The sequence below is a fragment of the Pundamilia nyererei genome, unplaced genomic scaffold, assembly GCF_000239375.1.
Source record: "Pundamilia nyererei isolate P.nyererei 1_Seehausen unplaced genomic scaffold, PunNye1.0 scaffold00028, whole genome shotgun sequence".
Classification (NCBI taxonomy): domain Eukaryota; kingdom Metazoa; phylum Chordata; class Actinopteri; order Cichliformes; family Cichlidae; genus Pundamilia; species Pundamilia nyererei.
The window spans coordinates 1,140,966-1,157,269 of NW_005187429.1; the positions used below are offsets into that span (position 1 = coordinate 1,140,966).

A 16,304-nucleotide genomic window follows, 5' to 3' on the forward strand; every position below is an offset into this window, starting at 1 on the left:
ACACACACACACACACACACACACACACACACACACACACACACACACACAGCCCCTACTGAATTTCTCCCATGTACAGACGTTTATCACTGGCACCAGACAGCACTGTGAAGAGAGACAAAGGAGAAAAAAAAAAAAAGGATTCGACTTTGATTTTTGTTTAATGTTTCATAGGGAAGCTTAAAGCGACCTAAGCGCCTAACTTAACATAATTCTGGCATACTGACATCCACCTATCCCAATGTGCCTTCAAGTTATCTTAATTAATTCTTGTGTTAATTAAAAAAGTGTATTTTAGGCCTGAAACACACCTTAACCGATGAAGTTAGTTCACTCACCTATAGGCTCCTCTGGGTGGAAGACCACTTCGTTGACCGAGCCTGCGTGGCCCGGCAGTTTGTACAGGATCCTGCGTGATGTGGTGTCCCAAATATACACAAACCTGTAAAACATGATGCAGAAAAAAAATGGTGCTTACATTTGAAATCGCCATATGTTAAAAATATGTCATACAGTCACTCACCACTTCATTAGGTAAACCTGGTCATCTGCTCGTTAATATAAACATCTAATCTAATCTTATTTTTACTGGTAACAAATCACATTTTCGTCACTGCATTTTTCTTAATTATGTCCTTTGCGGGATGCAACGGGACAGAGTTTGCTTTCAGAAATACAGATTCGATGGTGCACTCAGAGTACAACAGCTAACCTGAAGGTGACTTGAGCCCTTTGTGTTTGTGTGCGAGCTCATATTCATGTACAGTATGAGTCGGTGTATTTGCTTCTCACCTGTCGGCCGAACCTGCAGCTATCTTACTGCCATCAGTAGACCAGGAGCACCTCAGCAGGTTCTGAATGACAGGAAAAGATGAATTAGAAACAAAGCATTACATGTGTGAGCTGCTGAGGTGAAAGACAAAAACGCTTGCAGGACTCCAGCTGTTTGTCACTTCAATGAAGAGGGATATAACTTACCTTTTCAAAGTTGTGAACATTGCCCTGGAAAATCTTCACACATCTTTCCTTGGGAGCAAATGGTCGAACATCCCAAATACGCACTGCACAGAGACACAGGGAGACTTCAAGAACAGGATTCACCCATACAGCCAACCACGTTTATGAGCCAAACATGTCTGATAGTACCTGTGTTATCCATGGAGTTTGAGAGAAGGTATGACCCCTCGGAGCTCAGGCTGAGCCCAGTCACTGAGTCACCATGTCCGTGCATGTTGTAGATCAGCTTATTCTGCCTCAGATCCCACACCTGCAACAACACAATCAATAACTTTGGGTAGGGTTCCTGCAGAAAAGCCATGCAAAGTCATTCTCGAACATTTTATAAGAGGTGCAAAAGTAAAAAATGATTCACTGCTTTATGGTCTTTGCAGTACCTCAGGGAAACAGCGTCCCAACAGTGGCTAAATACAGAGTAGAAACAACTTTTTCACTTGTATTTAAATGAAAAAAAAAAAACAGCGCTGAGCTACACGTTAGCATCAAACCGCTCCAAACTAAGATAAAACCAAAAGTATTTACACAATCTTTTGTTCATGTTGCTCCAGAATTTAAGAGCCACAACCACTGGGAAATTATTTTTAAAAAACAAATTATAGTAATTTGTCCTGGATACATTCTAAACTGTGCATGAACTACATGTAAAACCTTAGTTTCACTTTTCAGCCTTGTGTTCTTGAACATGACTAGAGGCTCCCTTTCTTCTAATTGAAAATAGTTATGTATGAAAACCCATTTATATGCCTGTCAAGCATGTAACACTTTGATAGGTGGCAAGGATAAACAGCCCACTCTGGCAAGCTGTGCTGAGTCCATAGGTCCTGCTCGCTTCTGCTAATCAAATTCCATCTTTTTGCCTTCTTTGGCCACAGGCGTCCAAGATAATTATTTGAAATTAAAGCGGCGCCATGAAGTGAAAAATTGGCCCAGCCGAGATTTAATTTCACTAATACACTATGTGTGCTGTGATAATAAAATCCACAGCATAAACAATCTCGTTTTTCAGGATACCCTCGAAAGAACATGGACAAGAAGTTCCATCAGCAGTAACGTGTTTCCAGCGTCATTCTACCTTGATGTCATTGTCGATGCCTCCTGACAGGATCTGATCGCTGGTGTCGTTGAAAGTCACAGCCAGCACCTGGTAGGTGTTCTGGAAAGTGTGGATGGCTCCTTTTTTACGGATGTCCCAGAGCTACAGAGCAGACAGTGACATCAAACAGAAAGCACAATCAGACCTTCATGTTTAATTTTGTGGGACAAAAATGTGGCATCCAGACCTAAAGATGTGGATAAAAATAAAGCTGGAAAACTCACCTTCACTGTCCCGTCGTCACTGCCGGTGCAGATGAGTTGGGGTCCACGGCGAGCTGGGTAGCATGTATTAACGAAGGAAGTGTGGCCCTTCAAGCGCTTGATCCTCTCGCCCGTTTCACTGTCCCAAACACCTACAGTTTTGTCTGTGCTGGCTGAGAACAGCATGCTGAAATGACATAGCAGGAAATAACAGTTAGTTAACCCTTTATAAAGAGCACAGGGTTATTAAGCCCTTAATAGGAAGTGCTGATTGCATGTGTCCTTTGCTAAAGATCTCCACCTACTTACCTGCCATCTGTGTTGTAGTGCAACTCCATCACTGCTCCACTGTGTCCCTTCAGTGTGGCGTAATTTTCGCAATCTCCATACACGTTCCAGAGCACTGCAGCAAAAAAACACAAAACACCGGTACACACCAAGTTATTCACAGTGAAGAAGTCGTTGCCTCACTGCAGAGATTTACTGGGAGTTTAACTAACTTACATATGAGTCTGTCAAATCCTGAAGAGGCAAGGGTGGCTCCATTGGGGTGAAACTTGCAGCAGTACACCTCACCCTCGTGGCCAGACATTAGCATGATGGGAGCCTGGAGGCTGGAGGTCCGTGGGGGGCCCTATGGGAGACATATACGTGGTTAATACAGAGGTTGAGGTTAAAGAGGGAATTTCAGAAAAAATGTACTGATGTGAGGCTATGACAAGAGGACCTTGCAGTACAGTCAGTGGCATGGGTTTTGATTTATATGGTAACACTTTAAACAATAACTAATACAATGTTTCCCCATTATCAGTTCTTTCTTGATTCCTGATCAGTTTTCTTTGTGGGAACAAAAGCCGGGATCAAAGGCAGCTGTTGGTATAGAAACGTGTCCTGCCAGGTGACCTGGGAGGGTAGATACATCTGGAGGCAGATGATTAAAAGTTTGAGTATCTTGTTTCTAAATATTCAGGTAACTTATCCAGTTTAATCATACTGGATATTTTTAGCTTGTATTTATAATTTATTATAAAATCAGATATGGACTGTGAACGTGGGTCAAAGTGTTGTTGTTGTTTCTTTTATATAATAGTCTCAAAAACAAATGTCAAGGTCATATTTAATGAAATGCTGGTGTTTTAATGCGAATAAAGATGATCTGCAAGGATCATCTACCTCCATCTCAAGCATCCTCCTCTCTCACACCAACCCTCTGCATGACATCCTTCACTACATCAAAGGATCTTCTGTGAGGTCTTCCTCATTTCCTCCATCTTCAACATCCCATCCACCATCCCTCCTCTCCACATGTCCAAACCATCTCAGCCCTCTCTAACTGCTCAATCTGCAATGTCCCTCTGATGAAACTTTGCATGCATCTTTAGTATTGTCCATTCGGGTCCTTCCCAATGTAAATCTGAACGTTTTCAATTTGTCAGAGCCATGATACACCATCCAAACCATACATACAGCAGGTCTCATTACCATCTTCCCTTTCACTCCTGTAGCTGCTCTTCCACAATCCATGGACTGCATCCTGGCTGCACTCTCTTCTTCCCTTATCTAATGCCCCGTCCGTTGCTTTGGATGTTTGAACCCATTTATGTAAACTCATATACCCTCACTGTTACACCTCCCATCAGACTGGAATTTGATGCGTCTCCCTCTCATTCACACACGAGTTCTCTTTTGTGTCTTCTGACTTTCATTCCTCTTCTCTCCACCACATACCTCCACCTCACCAGGCTCTCTTCCCCCTGCTCCCTCCTCTCACTACAGATCGGCTGCAGACATCATAGTCTACCGGCACTCTTGCCTGGCCTCATCTTTCAGCCTCGCCATCAAGACTGCAAACAAGAAAGGGGCACAGAGCCAAACCCTGACATAATCCTACCCCCACCTTGAATAGTCGAAATGTCAGAGTTAACAGCCAAAGGAATAAAAGTATCTATTTGTTCTACACTGAGATACAAAGTAGGGGTTACCTGGGAGTAACTTCCTGAATTCAGAATAGAAATGGTGGTCAAGATAGTTGATAATGTCTTTTACTTTCTTTATCACCCGTGTTTCTCAGTGTAAACACAAATCTCTTTGCGCGACCCCCGTTATTTTGGAGCTGGTATTATCAATGGGAGTTTCTATCCTTAAAAGATAAAACATTAAACCAGAACACAAAATAACATTTTCTGTGATCGCTTTAAAAACTCTTTTTAAACAATCGTTTACCCAAATCCAGATGGAGACATTGTAAAAAGCATCAAAGTGAGAGCTAATGCTGTGCTAATTTTATTTGCATGTTTATAGGTCTCGCTGGCAGCCCAGATAATGAACCTAAAATCACCACAAAGGGAAAATGTGACTTTTTTCCAGGCGGCTTTATATATAATTAATCACAAAGCGTACACAGTATAGCGTGGTTACTTGTTCTAAGTGTTTGAGTCTACTTCAGTAGCCACCCCTCCCGGTTGTAGTAACAGCTACCCTCCGTACCGTGGCCACGAGTTGCTGAGACTGCGCCGCCGCTATCAGCTCCGTCCGGGGCCGCTTCACGGCGGAAGGAACCACCGCCATGTCTGCCGCTCTTTTCATAGGCTCAATCATCTTTACAGGACAAAAATCCGCAAAATTTTAAAGCTTTAACGCTACAATTTACAAAAAATGAATAGACGTCTTTCATACGAGACGTCGGAGGAAGTAGCACCAACGTATCAACACAGAAGAAGTACTTCCTGTGAGCGCGAGGAATACTATTGGTCGAGATTTGCAACGGCTAAGATGATTGGTAGATTAGCCACTCCGCTTGTTGTTGAAACGTTTTGAACCGGATGTAAAATAACCATCGTATCAATCCGAAAGGTAACGCTGATATCATTTTAAAATTATTTTCTCTGAAATTATTGCTGCATGAGGTTATGTTTATTGTTTATTATAAACTAGAACGTTAAGCAGGCGCGGGCCCATTTTCTTGTTCATATTTTATTTATTCAATATCTGTTTATTCATTTATTATAGCTCTTTAGTGTGGCTAACATTAGCCGAGGAGCTGCTGTTCCATTCAGCTTTTGTGTTTGAGATAAAAAGTGAGTCTAATAGGTTTTTATTGCTATCCAAGAGATCCAACACATAGCTGTGAAGCTCATAAAAATCACTTTCGGGTACAAAATATGACACGGCTGAATAGCAAGTCAGCATGCGAGTGGGGGTAAAATAATCAGTGAACATAATAAATTAAATCAATCTCTTTTTAGATTTAGCTTTTGTATACTGTTAGGATCAAATGAACTGTGTTGACATTTGACTTCAGTAAAAAAATATGTCTTTGTTTTAGCATGAAATTCCATGACTTTTCCTAAAGTGACCCAAAATACACGAAAATGAAAATGTTTAAAAATTCATAGTGTTTGTACAATGAGGCTGTTCTAGGTCGTATCTATTCAGATGGATTTTAGATCCACCGGTGTGGTTCAAATAACAGAAAATTTAGGTTTTAGGGAATTTTAAAATGGTACATTCCATGCATGGAATAATAAATTGGCATAGAAGTATTTATATATTGAGGTCATACAGAGGTCAGAGGGTGCCTTGGCACAGACACAAGATCTGAAATAGGATGCCATGATCATGGGGTAGTTAGAACCGTTGCCTTACACCAGGAAAGTTCCTGTTTCAGAACCTGTCAGTGGCCTTTTGGTGTGAAGTTTCCTCTAGGTACTTGGGCTTCGGGCCACACTCCAAAGACATACATGATTCTAAATTGGCTGTGGATGTGAGGTGAATAAAGTGCTTAAAAGTGCTGCATGAATGTATAGTTAAAATGTGCTTGTAGTCTAAAGTGGTCATAAAGACTAGAAAACTGATGTATAAATTCAAAAACAATGCAAAAATACCTGCCATGTAAGAATGTGACCTACAAATAAACAAATTAGAATTAGTTTATTCTGAGCTAACAGAGTTTAAACTCACTAAGATTAAAACGGAGAGCATAAATGCACCTGATCTGCCATTTCAGGGATTGTGGGAATCCAAGCGCAAGATTCAGTTATTGGCAACCGTGGCTGTTTTGAGACGATGTCCGACCGTGACCGCCGACCATCAGAGCCGGCTGGGCTGGATGGTTTGCCACCACTGTACAGCATTGCCAAAGGAGAGGTGGTTTCAGTGCAAACTTATGGAGCATTTGTTCGACTGCCGGGATACAGGAAGGAAGGTCAGTGAAAAGATTTGATTATTCAGATGAAAAATAAAAGAAAAATAGGTTGAAGAAGAAAAAAAACAAAGTGTTGTTTTGTCTGGAGATCTCTTCCTGTTAAAAGGGAGTTCTTCCTTCCTACTGTCACCATGTGCTTGCTCATAGGGGGCAGTAATATTATTGGAGTTTTTCCTTTAAAATTGCAGGTCATTTACCTTACAGTACAAAGTGTCTTGAGTCAAACAAAACACTTTATACTGTTATACTTGTTGTTGTGAATTGGTACTATGTAAATAAACCTGAAAACAACAAAACCCTTAAAAAAGGACATACATGTAAGTATAGTAGGTAAGCCTGCCCTAATTATTGTAGCGTCTTTACTTTACAATGGGTGGCTGTAGCTCACAGGTCATCTACTGATCGGAAGGTTGGTGGTTCGATCCCTGGCTCCTCCAGTCTGCATGCCAAGTATCCTTGGGCAAGATACTAACCCCAGGCTGCTCTCCGATGCATCCATCGGCGTGTGAATGTTGTTCACACGCCGTCTAAACTGTAGACTCAGTTTAGAGTCAGTGCTTGGGAGAATGGGTGTGATTGGGTGAATGTGGCATGTTGTATACAGCACTTTGAGGACTCCTGGAGAGTAGAAAAGCTATATAAGAATCAGTCCATTTACCATTTACAATACAAAGTACCTTGAGGTGACTGCTGGTATGATTTGGTGCTATATAAAATTGAATTGAATTGAATTAGTGTACTATCTCACTGTGTGTAAGAAGACAAGGCTGAAAGACTTCAAAGACACAGGTCAAAGTAAGATATTTCACATTCTTGTTATGTTTAAAAAAATTGTTCTTTTTGGTTTATTAGCACAATCATAGTTTCTTCTATTATAATTCATTTGTGTTATCTTCATAGCAACAGAAATTGAAGATGTGTGTGTACAGACAGGAGGTGTGGGAGGATGGTTGGGCTGGGTTGATAAGAAGTGGGACACGTTGATGAAGTGGGATGACTCGTATCTATATTTACACTTGGGTTACCTCTTTGATAATGAAGTATGATTTATTGTGGCTTGGCCTTGACCTACATGTCCAGTTAAACAGCAGCTGTTCATTTTCACCACCGGAGGGCGAACCGAACAACTTGTGCTCACACATTCATAACCTGTAGCCTAAAAAATGATTTGGAGAGAACTTGTATGCTTTATTTAAATTACAGTCCCTTTGAAGTGAGAGTCAGTTAAAGTGGTTTGAAGTAGATGTAATGATTAAGCACAGTTATATGATTTAGTTGGTCAAATGTTATTGAAGCTTGATAACAGCCGGAAATAAGTTTGATTCTTAATTTAGTATTTGGGTTTTCATTTGTCATCCAACACGTATTCATGTGTCAACCTTTTCTGTAGGTCATGAATGCTCACCATGAAGTGCTGTACAAAAGTCTTGAGCCACTCCTTATTTCTTTATGTTTTGCTGAAAATGGGTGCAGTGATTTATTCAAACCTGTGCAAACATGAAGGGAAATACAGAGTTTGTACAATTCTAATGAGCTCAAAAGTTAATATTTGTTATAACCACATTTATATTTCACAACATAGTCTTAACTCTGTTACCTAACTTTCTTTAGGTAGTCTTCAGGAATAGTTCTCCAGGCTTTTTGAAGGACATTCAAAGCTCCTCTTTGGATGTTGGCTGCTGTTTGTTCCATTCTCCCACACTGTTTCAATAATGCTGAAATCTGAGCTCGTGGGAGGCTAATCCATGACTGGTATAATGGTTATGCATTATAAGTTTTTCTATCTGGGTATGCTTTTGCTGCATTGGTATCATGTTTTACAGATGGTTGTAGACACTCTTGTATTTTCTCATGACCTTCTCTGTACATATTGACAACGATATGAACAAAAAATAAATAAATTTTGGATTCATAACTTAATAAGACCTGTTGCAACTGATTTTCAATCCACTTCTTGTGTAATGTGGCATTTGGCCTTCAGAAAAGGCTGAAGAACTGTTGCTCAAGACCGTTTTATAAATTACGAAAGAAAGTCTGGTTCCAAATATAAAGACATGAGGGTTTGCTTAAGACTTTTGAAAGTATTAATGTATTTTAGGTGATATCTAAGTAAATGAGATTTGTCCTTTGCTTTCACAGGTCTGGTACATGTGAGTGAGATGTCAGCTTCCCGGGTGGAGAACGCTTCAGAAATTGTGGATGTGGGAGAACATGTGTGGATTAAAGTCATAGGGAGAGAGGTAACAATATCACACGTGTTTTGGACAACATTTGTTAAATGAAGGTATTCTTCAACTCCAAACCCCAGAAAGGCTGCATTAAAAGCCCCCCTTTACCCTTAAACCTGAAAAGGTGTCAGAAACTGCCACTCCAGTGGGCTCAAACTCAACCGGGTTCTCATAAAGATAGTCACAGAAGTGCACACACAGAGCAGAAAGTTTACAGCTTCTTCCTCTGCTCATCAGATTCAGGGTGACAAGGTGAAGCTGTCTTTCTCCATGAAAGCTGTCAATCAGGGAACAGGGCGGGACTTGGACCCCAACAATGTTATGGCAGAGTAAGTGCTTACGGATTCATTGTGTGTGTTTTCATGTGTCTGAACAGGTGTGTGTGTGTTGTTAACATCTGTGTGTGTGTGTTTATAGGCAGGATTCAAGGCGGCGTAAGCAGTTTAGAGACCAAACCAGCAACAGGATCACGCTGGAGGCTGTGCTCAACACAACGTGTTCAAAGTGCGGCTGCAAGGGTGAGGTGACATCATGAGTCATGTAATGTGTCAAAGAGACTGTGCTTGCTTCACACAGATGGCTGATTTGTTTGAATTCACACTGCAGTTGTTAAATAAATTATTACTCTCTTCAGGTCACTTTACAAAGGACTGTTTCTCTGCTCCTGGCCTGCAGTACGCTCTCTTGCCTGAAGAGGACGATGAAGAGCCACAGCAGCAACCATCTACAGCCGCACAACATCAAGATTCAGACAAAAAGAAGAAAAAGAAGGTGACAATGTGACCTTTAAAGCCCTGCGCAGCTCTCGCTTCCTTTTCCGCTCTACCTTTCCTTTGCTGATTCTTTCTTTCTCTCTTTCATCTGATGCAACAACCCCCACATGTCTCTCTGCATGACATGCGGTGGTGACCACATTGGGAGTCTGTTGCCTGGAAAAATGATTTTTGTGCTGATTTAAGAGGAACATACTTTGTGTTTGGGTTTTGAGGTATTGAAACTGCTTTTTTGTGCAACTTCTTTGTTTTTAATGCCTATTCTCCAGGAAAAGAAAGCAAAGAAGAAGAGTAAGAAAAGGGAGAGGAAGGAGTCTGAGAGCGACAGCAGCAGCAGCAGCAGCAGTGAATGTAAATCCAAGAGGAGGCGGCAAGAACACGAGCGTGACAGAGACGACAAGAAGAAGAAGAAACACAAAAAGCACAAATCGCACAAACACAGCTGAGACAAACACAGGGTGAACGTGGTTGGCAGCAGACTGAGAGAAAGACTTCCAGCTTTAATATCTAAACCTTCATTCACTGTCTGTCAAGTTCAAAACTTGAAGGGAAGCGCTGTAAATACAAACATGTGATAATCTCCACTTGTCCTGAAGTTACCCCTCCATAAAGGGAGGAGTCTGCCACACTGTGTAATCAGATAGGTGCAATCGATATGGCGGCAAGTGGCTATCCCTTTCCAAAACCCCGATATTGTTTACAGCTGTTTAGGATCTGGGAAATCCATTTTACACAAGCGAGAGGGTAAAAAAGGAGAAGGGAGACACGCACGTACACAAGAAATAGTTAAGACATAAACAGGAAGTGTAAGGCACCACAAATGAGCTTTAGAGTAGTGTAATAACACGATAGCCTGAGGTTGTCTGCTGGTTTTGTTTTGTTTTTTTGTGTGTGTTTGCGAGTCTCACCTCGAGGAGACGCTTTAAAGTACACCCAGCCGTCTTCCTGCATGTCCACTGTTTGCTCCATTAAAACTATTTTTATCTGTAAAGGTAACAAAATGTCTCACGATCTCTTTGTTCAAAGACCTTGAACTCCTAATGTTGCCGTCCTTGGAGGACCAAAACACATGTACACGCACACGCAGTGGAATTTTTCAAGCTCTGGTCCACCCATAACCAGTTAATGTTTTAAAGCCTGGACAGGCGCCCCTACACAGCATAGAGCCCAGGTTATGTCACGCAAGTTTTTGTTTTTTATCAGGGTTAGAGGCCCAACATCTTGTTTCTTCTTCTCTGCTGCTTTGACCCAATTTCAAGCTTCTGCTTGTGAGGCTGCGGAGTGAGATCGCTTCCAGCTGCGGCGGTTTGAAACAGCTCCAGTGCGATCCACCGTCAGCGGGTTTAGTTTACCGCTTAATCTCAAAAATGTTCTCTATTTCTTTTCCTTTCTCTGCTCTGACAGTCGTATGAGACACTCGGCATGACTGCACACCCAGAAGTGTTGCATTAATACACATACCTGGATTACAACTGCAGTAAACTGTGGATTCTGCATTCATTTACAATGAACTGCAGGCTTTAATTTTAACCTTGGGTTGATCTTATGTTGTTTTTTTCTGTGCAGAGTGTACCTGGAATAGGTGACACATTATGTTTTAAGATGTTAAATGATTTGGAAAAAGATTGTTTAAAGGCAGCTAGAGGAAACTTTTTTTAAAATAAAAACCTTGTGTTTTAGAGTTATTATCGCATTTTTATTAGTTCTTATTCTTGATTTTCAATCCAGTGTAGTTCTGAAGTAATTAGCAGACACGTTGATGTCTTATCCTGATTGCACAGTGTATCTGTCGACGGCTGTTCCTCTTGGCTGTTCCCTCCCTGTTTTACAGCACGGAGTTGTTATCTGTAAATTTGTCTAACAACACTTTTGAGCTCCAGATGTCAGTTTTCAAACTAGCCGTGAAAAGATTTTCAAGCATGAGCCGAATGATTGTGACACATTGGTCGTTATCGTTTGCTCAAATTGGAATTACTAGTATGATCCAGGTACTGTATCAGCCTTGTGATGTTTCAAATCCACAAAGCACCGAGCACTATGACTGTATAGTTTATACAGTGTGCTACGCTGCACATGCACTGTACATACCTATATATGATATATGTGTTTGGGTTAGTATCATAAAATGAAAAACAGCCCCGTGAGTGAGCATAATAAAAAAGCTGTTCTGCAGAAATGTAGTAAAAATCCAAAGTTTGAAAATGTAAATGTATAGTTATAGTTAAACTGTAATCTCCAGCGTGATTACAGTTTTGGATGAGCTTTGCATAAAATCAACTGTGCTCTGTTCAGGAGCTGTGAAGCCACATCAACATGGTGTCATGGCGACGTGAAGAAAATTCAGACCAGGTTTACCCTGCAAGAGGACCTCTCACACCTGTATGTTAGTGGCTCAAACTGTGTCACTTAGTGCTCAGAGCTGCCTTAATTCTTCTTGGCAGATTCAACAAGGTCCTGGAAACAGCTTTTCTGCTCATTTGCTTTGTTTGTGTTTACTCTGCAAAATTTTCAACACACTGCAGGTACAGTGCGCAAAAACAGCCGCATCCATAATCTCTACCCTTACTCCATCCATTCGTTCCTCAACCATTTCAGCTCCGGGTAACTTTAGGAGGCAGTCGCAGCAGGAGGTGGCCTGGGCTCCTCCTCCGCCCTTTCACCCCTTTACCCTGCATTTAGTTGGCAGTGCGTCACTAGCACATGACACCAGTGTACCCCGGGAAGGAATGATATGAATTTAGACAGCACATGCACAGGCCTAATTCAAGTACAGGACATAACATTATCCACACAAGTACAAGCTTTACCTCAACTTTCCTTTAACCTCACCAGGGCAAAGGCAAGATCCACACTCATCTGTGCACACACACAGGAGCTGCTAAGAGGCTATAATTAACCTCCATGTGAGTCCCTCTAAAGCCCACTGTGATGGAAAATGTGGTCACACATCTCGAGTCTATAGTTGTGTTGGACTACTGAACTCTTCAACCCTCCTGTTTAAAAGTACAGCTCAGATTGGAACAATTTCACGCTCAATCCGCCTCGAATACAGCCCTGAATGCACGAGATCAACCTCGCAATCAGCCTCCGTGAATAAAGCTTTAAATTGATCATTTAGATCCCAGATCAGTTTTTCCTGAGCAACGTTTCTTGTACCTCTGGGCTACGGACCGTCATTAAAACAAAGAAAAACACATCCAGGGAGCATTTTTTTTCCTCCAGTCTATCCATCAGTGTAGACACTTTTATTTGAAACGTATCAGAACTCCACAGGAAAACTTTTCAAACACTTTTCCAGGCAACATGTTCTTCCAGGCCACATTCTTAAAAAAGAGAAGAAATGCAGACCTGGAGTCTTACAGAGAAACAAACATCAAAAAAATGGATGGAATTTATTCAGTGTTTCTTACAGTAGAATGAACAACGTATAAAGGAGGTGGGGAGGAAGAAAAGGAGTCGGAGGTCACAGTCAATACTAAATTAATACTAAAAGGGACAATGACGGGGGTCGATAGCAGCCATATGAGGAGGTGGGGTTGTTTTTCTTTTTGGCCTGTTTTGAAGAAGTGTTAAGGAGTCTGGGATGCGGGATTTTAGTTGATGCAGGTAGCTGCTGAAATGTTGTGGGATTTCTTTTTCTTTACTCTGCCTTCTCGTAGCGACGCGTGCAAACAACCTCTCCGAGTTTGAGTGTCTGTTTGAAGAGAGAAGAGAAGTTACATACACATACATACAGAAGTTACATTTGAATTATTCTTTTTTTGGGGGGGGGGTTACTGACCAGCAAGAGAACGTTGCCGTTGACTTCCCTGACCAGGCTGGTCTCCTTTTCGTCCCACCGCTGAATGTGCACCAGCTTCCCGTCCTCTATCTTGACAATAGACTGGCGGGGAGCAGAAACGAGAGTCAGACACACATCCAGCGAGCGAGTGAGGCTCATTTAAATCAGTGGTTCGGCTTTCTGTTATTTCATTGTGCGCTTCACCATTGCGCAGACATCTTTACAGGCAGCTACCGCACTTTTCCCATCTCATGGCAAGCTTGTAAAAAAAATACCTAAAGTTACATATAAAAGAATGCAACGCAAAGGAACTGTGCAATCAGAGAGGACGACAACGACTTGTTGGGTAATTCATGTGCTCGTGCAACAGCCCACAGAGACATCAGTCTGAATGTGAGCTCGCAATAGCCACAGCTTCTTTCCATCAGCAAACACTCTGCAGTATACATTTAGTTAAAGTGTATGCTCCTTTCCCCCATAACGTTCCCTTTAAACGCTACCGCGCACTCAACTTTATCTCTTTCCCAAAGCTTTATGTCATCCCATCACGACTGTTTCCACGGCGATCCATCAGCCCGTGCACTTTAATTATCACACCATATTTCTGTATGGTTACTTCTCCAGTGTGCAGGGAGGTTCCAGCAGACTTCTCCTTACCTCATACGAAGCCTGCTTAAAACCTCTTTCATAAAAGTCTAAATGCAAGGTTTTGCATTGTTCAAATTGGACCTTTGACCTCTCACCTTGACCTTCCTGTCGTCGGCGGTTGTCTCGTCAAACTCCTCTCCCAGCTTGAAGCTGAGCTCTGTGTTTTTCATGGTACTCTGAGTCTTCAGCGTCACCGTGTCGCCGTCCACTGAAATGATGGTGGTGGGCTTGGTGAGGTTGGCCACTTTCCGTGTAGCGAAGCCCACGCCTGTGTAACAACACAAATTTAAAACAACCAGGTAAGTCAGGTGAGGTGTGCTGAGGGTGGATTATCCCCGTGGGAAATAAACAAGTCTAAAGGTGAGGCAGAGACTCAACCTGTTTCTCTGCCGCTGGCACTGATCCTCTCACATAGGGGCAAAGGTTGTACCAGTGTATCAAGCAGATGTTGAGATATTCTAACCCGACTTAAAGGAAACGTCCTGGGAGTGTATACAGATACCGAAAGGAATATGTTGTTGCACATCCAGAGCAAAAGCCGTTGGTTTGCCCCCGGGCTGCCCTTCATCTGACATGCCCTCTAATCTCTCCTTTATCAGCCACTTAAGCGTGCTGCACGTTCTTCAAACACTGCAGAGTCCCTCCGACCTGGGAGAGTGCCTGTTTGGGCATGTGTGTGTGTGCAAATTATTACCTGCTTTCCTGGTGTGCGTTTGTGTGTGTATGAGGGATTGAGTGAATTTGTTTCTCTGGGTAAACGTGATTCACACCATTTCTTGTACTGAAGGGAAAAAAAATCTGTTTCTGTTTGAAGTTAACAACCCAATTCATTTACAGCAGCGACATTCCCATAGCACATGTGTGTGTAGATGCCTCATCGATTAAAAGGACTGGGGTTAGAGGTTAAAGGGCGTCTGCTTGTTACCGTGATCAGAGGAAATACGTCGATGGTGATGTGGCTCTACACAGCTGTAAAACAAACTCCATCCACCTGCCTCCATTCCACGCTCCACAGCCATGTGTGTGCCAGGAGCCAAACTATATCTCCATGTTCCCGTCCCACCAGCTCCTCCTTCCAGCTTGATATTCAGCTCCTCCCATGACCTCACACAATGAACAGCTTTCAGCGAAGGTCACCCACATTATACTACACTGTGTGTGTCTGTGTGTATGAATGCCATTCAGTGATTCCCACAGTGGGGCTGATTTTTTTTTCTTCACTCAAAAAAGAAAAGGGGGGGTCCTCCCTCCTTTCCAGCACTTGGCCCATGTGGTCAGCCATGATTCCTCTTTTTCCTCCCTCCCTCTGGTGCCCATCTTCTCCTGCTGTATTTCTGTTCCCAACCTACGCTTCGCTCCACCCTTTACTCTACAGCCTACCCCTTTATTTCTCCATTTGAAGCCTCCCTTATTTGCTCCCATGATTGATCATTTTTTCCCACACCCTGTATCAACAAGCTACTTAAAACAGTTTACATATGAAACACACCTTATACCATTCAGCTCGCCTCAAACCTGTCTCAACATGCGCTCGCTTGCAGCACTGGCACTACTGCTGCATCCTCTGTTTCACACGCATGCGCGCACACTCCCCTGCGCAATGTGCATGCATTAAAAAAAAAACAGAAGAAGAAAGAAATAGAAATACACGGAACACTTACCCAGCTCTTTCATGTAATCATCAAATTTATCGCTCTCCTTGAGGAGCCATGTGCCAACGAAAGCATCGACCATGTCTGCAGCGGTGCGGAGGAATGAGGGCGAGAGAGAAAGACGGTGTGTGTGAGTGTGTGTGTGAGGGAGAGAGAGAGGCGGCAAAGCAGGGGAGCGTCAGAATGAGAGACGAGAGAAAGAGACAGGGGGAGTAATGTAAGCACCACCAGCTTTGCTGTGATCTTACTGGCTGAATGTACCGGCTGTTCGTGATGTCATCAGTCTGTGTCACCCACAGACTGCCGGGCGGGGGGTGGGGAGGAGAGGGGGGGAGCAAAAAGAGAACACGTGATAGCCTTGGTTTTGTCAAAGTGATCGCCATGCAAATAAATTGTGTTTGAATTGCTTGAAAGGTTTGTTTGCATCTGCTTTCTGTGCGTATTATCAGCCATAATAAAGAGAAGGATCAGAGAGGGCTTTAGTAGAGAAATCAAAGAAGAGGGAGAAAGGGCAGAGTGGAGAAGTCAATGGGGAGGAGGTGGAGGAGTACGAGGAGGTGAGCCTGAGGGAAAAGAGGCCCACCATTGAGTCTTTTTTTTTTTGTGCAGCTGTTGGTTGTAAATGTCGTATTTTCTCTGCCCTACTTTTACTCCCTAGTTGTTCTCCTCATCTCTGGTCTCTCCACCTGGGGGGTTTCCATCCAC

The 16,304-nt window shown here is 42.6% G+C and overlaps 3 protein-coding genes across 3 annotated transcripts; 1 reads left to right on the top strand and 2 right to left on the bottom strand.

Moving 5' to 3' along the window:
* Window positions 1-14: 14 nt before the first annotated feature.
* Window positions 15-5,042, bottom strand: snrnp40 (small nuclear ribonucleoprotein 40 (U5)). The gene is made up of 10 exons (XM_005728323.2): window positions 4,801-5,042; window positions 2,818-2,947; window positions 2,623-2,716; window positions 2,335-2,500; window positions 2,090-2,212; window positions 1,147-1,267; window positions 979-1,061; window positions 793-854; window positions 339-442; window positions 15-105 (listed from the first exon to the last, which is right to left on the bottom strand). The coding sequence occupies exons 1-10, from the start codon at window positions 4,909-4,911 to the stop codon at window positions 56-58; spliced, it is 1,044 nt and encodes a 347-aa protein (XP_005728380.1). The 5' UTR covers window positions 4,912-5,042; the 3' UTR covers window positions 15-55.
* Window positions 5,043-5,087: 45 nt separating this feature from the next.
* On the top strand, window positions 5,088-10,520 carry zcchc17 (zinc finger, CCHC domain containing 17). The gene is made up of 7 exons (XM_005728322.1): window positions 5,088-5,166; window positions 6,320-6,517; window positions 8,657-8,757; window positions 8,983-9,074; window positions 9,163-9,263; window positions 9,380-9,516; window positions 9,788-10,520. Exons 2-7 carry the CDS (start codon window positions 6,379-6,381, stop codon window positions 9,962-9,964), a joined length of 747 nt encoding a protein of 248 aa, XP_005728379.1. The 5' UTR covers window positions 5,088-5,166; window positions 6,320-6,378; the 3' UTR covers window positions 9,965-10,520.
* A 2,205-nt stretch (window positions 10,521-12,725) lies between these two features.
* fabp3 (fatty acid binding protein 3, muscle and heart) lies at window positions 12,726-15,801 on the bottom strand. Its single transcript, XM_005728321.2, has 4 exons — window positions 15,609-15,801; window positions 14,043-14,215; window positions 13,300-13,401; window positions 12,726-13,212 (listed from the first exon to the last, which is right to left on the bottom strand). Exons 1-4 carry the CDS (start codon window positions 15,679-15,681, stop codon window positions 13,159-13,161), a joined length of 402 nt encoding a protein of 133 aa, XP_005728378.1. The 5' UTR covers window positions 15,682-15,801; the 3' UTR covers window positions 12,726-13,158.
* Window positions 15,802-16,304: the final 503 nt, after the last annotated feature.

Bases quoted from the DNA above. Each gene is read 5' to 3' on its own strand.
- zcchc17 (XM_005728322.1), top strand. From the start codon at position 6,379: ATGTCCGACCGTGACCGCCGACCATCAGAGCCGGCTGGGCTGGATGGT. The intron at 8,758-8,982 runs GTAACAATATCA...TCTGCTCATCAG, and splicing joins TTAAAGTCATAGGGAGAGAG to ATTCAGGGTGACAAGGTGAA. The intron at 9,517-9,787 runs GTGACAATGTGA...CCTATTCTCCAG, and splicing joins ACAAAAAGAAGAAAAAGAAG to GAAAAGAAAGCAAAGAAGAA.
- fabp3 (XM_005728321.2), bottom strand. From the start codon at position 15,681: ATGGTCGATGCTTTCGTTGGCACATGGCTCCTCAAGGAGAGCGATAAA. The intron at 14,216-15,608 runs GTAAGTGTTCCG...GTTGTTACACAG, and splicing joins TGATTACATGAAAGAGCTGG to GCGTGGGCTTCGCTACACGG. The intron at 13,213-13,299 runs GTCAGTAACCCC...CTCTTCAAACAG, and splicing joins ACGGCAACGTTCTCTTGCTG to ACACTCAAACTCGGAGAGGT.
- snrnp40 (XM_005728323.2), bottom strand. From the start codon at position 4,911: ATGATTGAGCCTATGAAAAGAGCGGCAGACATGGCGGTGGTTCCTTCC. The intron at 2,948-4,800 runs GTACGGAGGGTA...TGTCTCCCATAG, and splicing joins CTCAGCAACTCGTGGCCACG to GGCCCCCCACGGACCTCCAG. The intron at 855-978 runs GTAAGTTATATC...CCTGTCATTCAG, and splicing joins ATGTTCACAACTTTGAAAAG to AACCTGCTGAGGTGCTCCTG.